This window comes from Lutjanus erythropterus, chromosome 3 (assembly GCF_056507025.1).
Source record: "Lutjanus erythropterus isolate fLutEry1 chromosome 3, fLutEry1.hap2, whole genome shotgun sequence".
Classification (NCBI taxonomy): Eukaryota; Metazoa; Chordata; class Actinopteri; order Lutjaniformes; family Lutjanidae; genus Lutjanus; species Lutjanus erythropterus.
In genome coordinates, this window is record NC_139319.1 from 41,550,867 (window position 1) to 41,561,650 (window position 10,784).

General features: G+C 38.2%; 1 protein-coding gene across 1 annotated transcript; it reads right to left on the reverse strand.

Moving 5' to 3' along the window:
* Positions 1-304: 304 nt before the first annotated feature.
* cygb2 (cytoglobin 2) lies at positions 305-10,529 on the reverse strand. The gene is made up of 3 exons (XM_084714410.1): positions 10,525-10,529; positions 3,664-3,922; positions 305-1,203 (listed from the first exon to the last, which is right to left on the reverse strand). The coding sequence occupies exons 1-3, from the start codon at positions 10,527-10,529 to the stop codon at positions 1,039-1,041; spliced, it is 429 nt and encodes a 142-aa protein (XP_084570536.1). The 3' UTR covers positions 305-1,038.
* Between the last annotated feature and the right edge of the window lie 255 nt (positions 10,530-10,784).

Here is a 10,784-nt window from a genome sequence, read left to right on the forward strand (position 1 = left end):
TAAATAACCCACTCATGAATTTTGAAGCTTTCATTTGTTTTTTAAAAAGCGTTAACAAATGGCTAAATTAGACTAGTGGTTGTCAGGGACATTATACGTCACCACGCCGAATGCTAGTCACTTAATGTTCATTTCTGCTTAGGATGCACATATGGATATGGAGGGAGCCTCTTCATTCATTTGTCCATACTTCTGTGTGTTTTCTCGTTGGTAGTTGTGGGGGCAGTGCAGCGGTGTGGCCAGTAGGTCAAGTAAGACAACAGGACATTGTCAAATAGGCGGTGACAAAAATTCTTCATCCACATGTTGTGATGTATTTAATGGCACACAGACCACCGCCATCTATAACGCTGCCTCCACTTTTGCCTCTTTCTGAACATACTAGCTATTATCACATATAAGGGGAGCATAAATGAGCCTTTAGTGGTGGAGGTGCTGAGTCACTTGACCATGGTGCCATTTGTTTATAGCCTAATGTTAGCTTTTTACCTCTGAGATGGCATTTGCATTACAGAAATCATAAAGTGGTCTTCCTTTGTCAAGAGTACAGTATCTTGCTGAACAAAACATGTATCATTAACTTTTGTTGCTTCAGAGCTTATTTTCTGCACTAATTTAAAATGGCAATGGCTTGGTGATGCTAATTTTCCATTACCCTACAAAATGACATCATCTCTGCAGCACTCTATGAGGAAGTGATGTGTTGTATGCTTCTGGCAGTAACAGTAGTTTGTTTGGAATGAACTAGAGAGATAGCATTAGCAGGGATACCCTCTGTGACTTTAAAGAAAAAAAGAACAGGCCAAAGCACCACTTACATTAGCTAAACCTTGGCTACATTGTTTGGTGTCCAAGTGATCTCTGGTAAGTGCGATGTAGAAAAACCACAACAATGAAGGCTCAGCACCAAAACCTCACCAAAATAAAGGACAGAGTTGCACGGATTACCACGTTAATCTTATCCATGTCTGTGAAACCATCCTCACAGAACTCCTTGCAATTGAAACTCTTTTACCCCCTCTGCTTCTTCCAAGCTCTTCACACCGCCGAGCTGGAGACCTGGAGCCAGCCCACCTCTGTGTAGGCCCCTGTCACGTGCCAGTAGACCGCTCCCATCAGTTTGGACCACACCATCTGCACCTCTGCTGGGAAGAACTCTGGGAAATCTTCAGACAACACCTCCAGCATCACGCCGCTCAGGATCTGGGAAGATTATAGGAGGGTGAGAAAGGAACTTTATTAACATGGGGGAAAAAGAGGGGGGTGGTACGAGAGAGAGAGAGAGAGATGGGGACAGGAAGAGTAGAAGTGTGTGGCTATCAAGATAATAGCAGGTGGGAGGAAGAGGGTATAATGCAGAGAGATGGAATTCAGTAGGTAAGTGAGAGCAGAGCGGTGGAAATAAAGAATCCAATTCACTGTTACAGAAAAGTGGGCGAGGCAGGCGAGAATTGAAAATGATAGCAGTAAAACATGAAAGCAGTGGGCGGACAGGCCATACAAAGGGAAGGAAAATGACAAAGTAGAGAGAAAGGACAACACAGGTGGGGAGTGAAAGTAGTAGATATGAAGGGAAAGCCAAAAAAAAGAGGGAAATGTGTATTTAAATGTGGTAGATTAGCGGTGGCATTAAAGCTACAGTCATGAAACATGACATTACTCAATTGTAGCACACATGAAGATCCCTTTTATGTGGCATTATAGCCATTACTGATAAAGAATAAATACCATTTTGGCAGAAGAATTTTTCAACACAACCTCCATTTACCTTGTGTTTTCAAAGCTTTCAGCCACATTTCATGGCCTTCCTTATTAGATGGAGTTGCCCTGTTGTCATGGAGAGATGGTTTACATTGTTATCTTGTGACCTAAATATGGAATTTCAATGATGTGATAACAGGTGGTCATATATGGAGGGGGAATCATAATGTCCCCCATGTGACCACCTGGTATCCATAATTCCATACTCCTCACACCGTTGTGTGTACAGATCTCAGGAAACACACAGTGGGACTAATCCATTTAATGAATTATTCACAAAGTGATCAATTAAATCTTAAAATGCATTCCAAAAGGCAGGCGGAAGCCAGTCAAGGGATGCTTAAATGGCGGTAATGTGTTTTCCTCACAGCTGCATTTATGAACCAACTGCAGACGACATTCAAAAGACTTGAAGGAAGGAAGCATATGCTTCCCCTCTTCAATCAGATGAAGAGGGAATCTTGGAGTTTCACATTGAAAATTATGAAAAATATGGTCTAAATTAAACACTGGATCTTAAACATTTTTGATAATACTTTTTCTGATTCCGTCCTTCCGTCAGTAATTATCTTTCAGGACACAGTCTGAACCAATCAAGTGGCCACAACTGGAAAGCAACACATCTCCAATGAATTGACACCCCTGTGAAAATGTAACTTAAGGGATTGTTGAGGGCAGTTCTGGGAAATATAGAAAATCCCTGATCAGGCTGGCTGACTGATGCACCAAAAACTCAAGTTATATACTTCATCTTAAATCCAGTTCAGACAAAAGTGAATTGAAACTTGCAACTACTTGTAATTCTCGGATCTGCAGCATTCTTGTAATGTGCAAATTTACACCAATGTGACTACATGAAACAGTGCATCGTCTCCATAGCAACAAGCCTCTGTACCTCCGTTCTAACTGCTGGCTTTTTAGGCTTGTTTTGTAGTTGAATTTAATTTGTAGCATCTTGAAATACAAGTAGACAGAGGTGTGAATTCAGATTTGAGTCACACATTTGATGACTTTAGACTCGACTTGGATCCAAAAATACTTGCAGTTTGACTTTAATATTAATGACTCACTTGGACTTGAGCCCTTTGACTTGAAAATATATGATACCTTAAAGGGCTTTTTGAAAAGTGTGTCACAAATCAATTCATTCTCTGAATCAACTAACATTAACTATTCATGCCCAGCAAGTGGACACTTAATTCCTCAATCCAATTAAGTTTCAGGAGGGAACCATGAAGAACTAACATTACATTACTTAGCAGCAGTTGGAAAAAAATAATACAAAAGATAAATTAGTTTGTGAGGTGGTCAACAAAAAATGAGTTGCAGTATGCAAAATGTCCAGGTCAAAAATTAATGACAGAAACACAACAACTTCCAACTTTGTTCGACATTTGAAGTTGGACAATGAACAGTAAATTGAGGTTAATATGTGCTTAACTGGCAAGCTAATGCTTTCTTAACATTTGCTTACTGGCTGAGTAACCTTGTAAATCAAAAAAGCTGGAAACTCACTGTTACATAAGGACATGAAACTCAAAGTTTAGGACTTGGAACTTGACTTGTGACTAGTCTGTCTTGACTCAGGTCTTGACTCGGGACTTGTCTGTCTTTACTTGGGCCTTGATTTGGGACTTGTCTGTCTTCCCTGGGGCCTTGACTTAGAACATGTTTGTCTTGACTTTGGACTTGATGTGGGGCTTGTCTGTCTTGACTTTGGCCTTTACTCTGGACGTGTCTGTCTGGACTTGGGCTTTGACTTGGGACTTAAGTGCAAAGACATGAGACTTGTGATTCTTGGTCTGAACTGGCCTTTAAGGTAGGCCTTACTCTTGAAAGTCACAGATCAATAATGTACCAAGGACTAACAATATCAGACAGTGGATTGTTCCTGGAAGTTACCTTGAAGTACATGGGCTCCACTTTGTGTTTGATAGCATGGGCCTTTCCCACCAGAGCCAGCACTGACGACACTTTCTCTGGGTCATGGAGGTTCTCCACCACAGTATTGATGGCGTTCATCACCCTGCGGGCATGGTGCCGAAGTTGGCTGCTTCGCTCCATCTCCTCGGGATCCTCCATGTCCTGGAACTGGCTGAAGTACTGTTTGGCTGATGGGAAGTTGACAAAGAATCTAAGGAGCCAAACACATTGTAGATCACTTTAGATTTTAGAATAGATGAAAGAAAATTAGCATTTTTTTAGCCACAGTGTGACTCTAGGAATGGCAATGTCAGTTGATCAGTCTACCACTTTGGTCCAGACTGAATATTTTAACAAATATTGGATGCATCAGTTGGAAAATTGCACAGATATTCATGATCAGATATGATCATCCTGAAAACTTTGGTGATCCCTTGACTCTCCCTCTGGTAGAGGCAGGCATTCCTGCTATCATACTGATAAATTCGAAAAATTTTACTGATCCCATGACCTTCCATACAGTACCAACATCAGATAAATTTGACTACTTTGCTTTATGACCAGAAACCTGCAAAACTAACAGCATGCCCATCAGCCTATGTGTATAATGCTAATGTTGCAAGTGTTACACCTGCCAACAAGCTAAAACAACACAGTGAACATGGTAAACATCTGCTAAACATCAGCATGTGACCATTGTCATTGTTATGTGGTTAGCCATTGTTCTTCATAATGTACACCTCACATTTCATCTTAGTGTTTTTACATCAAAACCTAATGTAACAACTGAATGTGTTTTACTGGAAGTAAGTTTCAGTTGTTTACACATCATGTATGATCAAATGACCATTGAAGTCCCTCATGATAATATCCAGCTCTCCATCATGTTAACTGTCCATGTGAAAAGCAACACAACTTGAGACAAACTGTTTTTTCTCTCCTTGCCCACTCTAATAATCAAGATTATAGTGGCGTTGGACAAAAACCACATGCAAGCACCTTCCACGTCTGCTATACTTGAGCAGTGCCACCCTATGTCACAGCTCTCCATTTGTTATAAAAAGAAAAACAGCATTATTATTGAAGCAAGACATGTTGTCTGTTAACAATATTTAGGGACTGACTCATGAGTCTACTAGGGTTCAGCAGATGGACAGTGATGGCTGACAGTCTTAAACCACCGAGCCCTCTGCCATTGTAACATTGTGATGTGTGTCTCCTCTGTGTCATCATGGAGTTGCATAAGTTCTGTTTTTGACATGTGAGAAAGAAAATACAAAGAAGCTGCTGCCAGTTTGGGAGACATCGCCTTATCCTACCAGTAACTTGACACTTTGTCTCTTATTGAATGATTTCAATAGCTATCTTATGGATTGTCAAGACATTTGGTACAAGCATCTGTGGTACCCAGAGAATGAGCTTGACTGACGTTGAGGATCCTCTGATTCTTTCTCTTGTACTGCCAGCAGGTCAAAGTTTTCAGTATTTTTCTGTGAAATACCTCAGTATCTACTTGATTGACAGGCGTAAAATTTTCTACAGACATTGAGGGTCTGCAGAGGATGAATCATACACACTTTGATGATATTCTGATGTTTTCTGTAGCACCACCATAAGGTTGCATATGTGGCTTTTAGTGAAGCATTTCAACAGCTACCATGAAATTGTGTTCACACATTCATGTTCTCCTGAGGTTAAACTGTAACAATGTTTTGTTTTTGGACTTTTCATCTAGTGCCACTATCAGGTCAAAACTTTGTCTGCTACTTTGGTTTATATCTTTTTGATATTCCCATCAGCCTCAGCTGTACATAACATGTCTGCATTTGGTGCTAATTAGCAAATGTTAGGATGCTAACAACACTAAAATATGCTGTATTAGCATTTAGCTCATAGCACACTGTACCTACATACAGTGTCATAGTCACAGGTTGCATGACATGTTATTGTTTCGTCTCTCAAAGGGCCTGGTTGGTTGAGCAGGGAAACTGCAGTTGTGCGTTAGCAATGGTTGGATACTGACACCTGAACTAAGGCTGCTAACAAAACACTCCTCCAGCACTCTTTCTAATTTTAATCTTGTGATAAAATCTATAATAGAAGGAAAATTAAAAACAAGGACGTGTCCTTGGATTTCAATATTCTGAGAGGGCATTTAATTAATCTTCTATAAAAGAGAAACTTCCACATTTAGAGAGAGAGACTTTTTCATAGAAACTTTGATGCTTGTGTGCATAGATAACCTTTCAGTATGAAATTTGCACATTCTTCTGAGTAATGAAGACCCTCTGGAACAAAGAGTTCTTTAAAGAACAGATATGATTGAGGGTGTGTCCTGATGGTCTAGTGGATTGGAGACATAATATCGAACTGCAATTTCCTTGGTTCCATGCTGGCTGGAGACCTTTGCTACATGTCACACTCCTCTCTCCAGCAATATCTGTCTCCACTGAAAACAATCTTGTAAATGCAAGACGCCCAAAAAAATGAAAATGATATTTCATGTAAAGGAAACTGAGTTTTTCTTCTGAACACATTCTACACAACATAGAATTGTGGGGTCAGGAATGACATGCACCTTCAGCGACTCTCTCAGTCCAAATCAGCCCAGCAGTTCACTTCAGCTCACTTCAGTTCCAACAACCAGACACAGAAGAAAACAAATACCATCCTGTCACTGTCCTCTGGCTCTGGTGGCTCAAACATGTCTGGACATGTCCAATAAAGCTGCTAGACTGAGGGTCCATGTTTCTGGTTGTTTTCGGCTCATAGTAGTGTTTGACACCGAGACAGTGGAGTGGGCATGCCTCCAGCATCTCAGAGCAGAGAAAACTACTGATTTTTTTCATGATTTTGAAACCTAAGTTTATATACTTAGTGATTTTTTTTTATTACTTTAATTTTTGCTGTTTGGTTAAAAAGACAATAAAAATGTTTCTGTGATGTGAAAACCTTAGAACAAACATTTATTGTTGCTTTACATAACCTTTAAGAGTAATGAAATAATCTTTGTTAACCAACAGGAATAACAACGTAACTGATAAACTTTAGAACTTTAGAGCCAAAATCTAACAGTGATGTCTGATGACATGACAGTATACCATAAATCAAAGAATAGTTCAGGTTTCTTATCTTCTTTATTGTTTTTTTCCAGTTTGCAGTGAGGGAAGGCTGAGAAAAACGAGGAGGGAGAAATGAGCAGAGAGAAATTGTGTACAGTGGTTTTGGAGCAATTTTGAAAAGAATGTAAGAATAAAGACAAGATCTAAAATCCTGAATAAAGACAGGAGAGGAAGCGAAGCACTAAGACCACAAACCCATTACACAAACAAACAAAGCCATTTTCCCTTAACATTGCTGCTTCTTTTGATTCCTGAACATTGTTGGAAAAAATGCCCAACAAGACGGCTTTTACATTAGACTTAACTGAGACAAATCCCTTTAGAATCCCATAATAAAGCCAGTGGAAATCTATCATGATCAGAATGATGCATGCATGAAAGCTTGAAAAATAAGAGTTTATCCAAGAAACCAGGGGTCAAGGTTTTACTTTAATGCTATTTCATAACCCTCAGGCAGTCTGTATGACACCCTGAAACCTTTAAAGGCACAGATGTCATAAATTCAAATCACCTTCTTGTTATTTTCTGCCTTAGTAAGTATGTTTTTGACTAAAGAGAGGTTCAAACACACGCATTTTCATTTTGTAAAGTGTGCTCATGTAATCCACCTCTGTGCCTGTGGTGTGACAGGAGGAGCCTGGCAGAATCCTCCACAGTGCAGCAGCTCTGCTGAGGCCCTGATAGTTAAGATTGATCAGATCCTTTGAGTGTAATTGGATGCAGGTGTGCTGAAGAGTGGAGTTTAATTTGAAGCATGTCTGATGGTGTTTGTGCCAGTGCATCAACCTGGAAGACACCTACTGAAGGAACAGTATTAAACCAGATTAAAAACCTTCACAATGTCCAACTCATGTGTATATGTACTGTTACTTTGCTGTAATTACTGAAATGCACAGGGTGGTTGTTTGCTTTCTTGCGTGAATTTGATTAAATCCAGCTTCAATCAGCGATCACAGCTGAGAGCAGCAGATGAATATTTGATTTGTTTAGATAAAACCATGTGTTACTGCACATTTGACCTTAATCTGACAGCATTCAATTCAGACTTGTGCCAAGTGGGTAGTGATGGAACAGAAATGGAACAAGGCCCAACTAAAATGTTCATCCTGACAAGTGAATCAGGTGCTTGTTAAGACATTAGACCAACAGATCAAATTGTCATATATACTGTAAAAGAATAAATTAAATTAAATTAAAAAAAAGAGAGATGACTTAAAATTTCAAGGCAACGTACTAGATTTTTTTTACTCAAACTCTTAAGTTTGGAAATAAACTTTAAAGGTTTTGCTGACCCATAATCTTTAGTTGAGATAATAAACTTTTCTTCTTTGGATAAATTTGACTCTTTGAGTTTTAGAAACTGAAAAAAAAAAAAAAAAAAAAAAAATCAAAAATTGGTCACTGAGCTGCAAACCTGATTTATCTTTTTTGTTTTAGTACCTGAGAAATTAAATAGTTTTAATTGAAAATATTAAAAATTTACTTTCACATTTACTCAACATTTTTTCAAATACAATGTTTTGAGGCCTTGAGATTTAAGTTTATCTAAAGAAGAAAAGTAAATTAACTCAACAAAAGATCAGTAGTTGGTAAAAGTTTTTCAAAATTTGAGCTGGGCTTGAGCTTAAAAATCAAAAATCTATTGCAGTGTATTGCTTTGAAATTTTAAGTTTTCTCAACTGTTTTTTTTTTTTTTTTTTACAGTTTAAGTGTTTGTTCAAAAGGACTTTATAGGGAGTAAAAAAGGATGCAGCCCATGGAGCAACAGCATGGATACCAAAACCTCTACAATACCTCTACAGACTCACCCTGCAAAAAAGTTAAACCAGGCTTAATGATTGCTGTGATATGACAACATCCAGTGAGGCAGTGTTGGTCAATCAGAAACATTCAAGTGGACAGTCCTAGGAGTTACTTTGTAGGGGAAGAATAGAAATGTTCTAATATGAAAATTTTAGAACATTAGTCCCACAGTGGCTACGTTCATATGCACACTACTTTTCCAACAGTATATTGCAGTTGAATATTCTGATTTATTCTGAATGGAGCATATTCCAGTTAAGACGTTGGATACACTGGTATTATTCTGGTTTTAGGAGCATTCTTTTGACATGTAAACAGCAAATACAGAATATATGTCTCAGTTTTTGCAGTAGTTTGCGACACAATCTCATACGCTCTCTGCTGTAAAAAAAAAACAACTAGCAACAGTTTGTAAGCTTGGGGTAGAGATGCATGCACAAAAGAAAATCTCAAATTTGTAGTTGGAGGGAGAAACTCACCTACTTTTAAACATTATGTTAAACATTTAATATAAACATATTTTTGAATATGTGCAAATATTGCAATGCTGACCTCTTCACGAAGGTGGTTAAATGTATGAAAGAGCGAGACTGTGTTCACAAGGTAAAACAAGTCCGCCGTCGGTGGAAACATTGAAATATATTATAAATACTATTTTGACAGAAAGAAGCATCCATAATCAGAGCATGCACAGCTGCTTGGGAATATTAAAAGGAGCTTAAGAAAACGGCCTTTTTCAGAATAAGGGCAGAAAATGGAATACTGTGTGCATGTTAACGTAGCAAATAGGGATGTTCCTGCCGACTAATTTCCCTGCCAATTAAACCTAAATTTTAATTTAGACTAATCAGCTAGTCTAACACTAAGAAAACACTCAGAAAGCAGCTAAAATTAAGCACAATTTATTAACTGATAACGTTAAACACTGTCCGAAAGTGCAGAGATGGGGTCATCTCTACTTTAAACGCAAGGTATAGACTGATACAATTTAACTTTTTGCACCAACTGTATATTACCCCACATAAATTACACAAATACAACTCCAATATATCACCCGTTTGTTTTAGATGTGGTACAGAGGAAGGAACATTCCTACATTCTACCTGGCAGTGTTCTAAACTGCAGGGGTTTTGGCAAGGGGTATATGAAACTCTATCAAATATCCATGGGGTTACGTTTCCATTGGACCCTGAAATTTGTTCACTAGGGAACCTTACTAATTCCAATCTTAAGACAAAGTATGCTAAGAAACTTACAAAAATCCTTTTGGCAATTGCTAAGAAATGTATTGCGACAAAGTGGAAATCAGATGCATCCCTTCCAATTAAAATGTGGCTGTGCAAAATTAATAGCTGTGTGCCCCTAGAGAAAATAACCTATTGGATGCAGAAAAGAAGTAAGACTTTCTACAAAATATGGCATCCATTTTTAATTTATATGGAAAATCTTCCAGCACACCAGGTTAACTAATTTCTCTGTATTGGAGCTTGACTTGACTTGATCCATGAGCAGTGATGCTACCCTTTGTCTCTCTCTGTACCCCTGATTATTGTATAAGGTATTTTATTTATTTATTTATTCTTTATTTTTCAATTTAACCTTTATTTATTTATTGATTTATTTTTACTTTCTATTGTCTTGTCATTGTACATAATGTTTATTTCAATTTTACTTTGCCATTTTGTGGACATTGACTTTGATTTAGTCTTGTCATTTGGTGATGGTAACTTTGTTCCTAAAAAATTTAAATAAAATATTAACAAAAAAAAACACTGTCTGAAAAAAATACTGTGCATTAAGAGTCATTTGAAGCCGTTAATCACAGTCAACAGTCGCCAAATCATTTTTTAAATGCTGCTGAAATGTGTGACACTTACAAATATTGCACGTTAACCTACAAAACATAACAACTCACTACATGCTTCGACTTTTCAGGCTGAGCAGGATCACAGTTTCTGCAGAGCTGATGTTAGCTGCACCCCGACACACAGTGTGGCTAACATTAGCAGTGCTAGCAGCAGCAGCTGCTCTGCTTGCAGGTTAATGTCCGTGTCTGTGCTGAATGTGGTCACAAATCATTCCAGTCGACTGGTTATACAGTTTACTATGTCTTTACTTTGCATTTACAAAGGCAGTTTTATGAGCTGACTGACTTTACTGATAACAACACTTGGG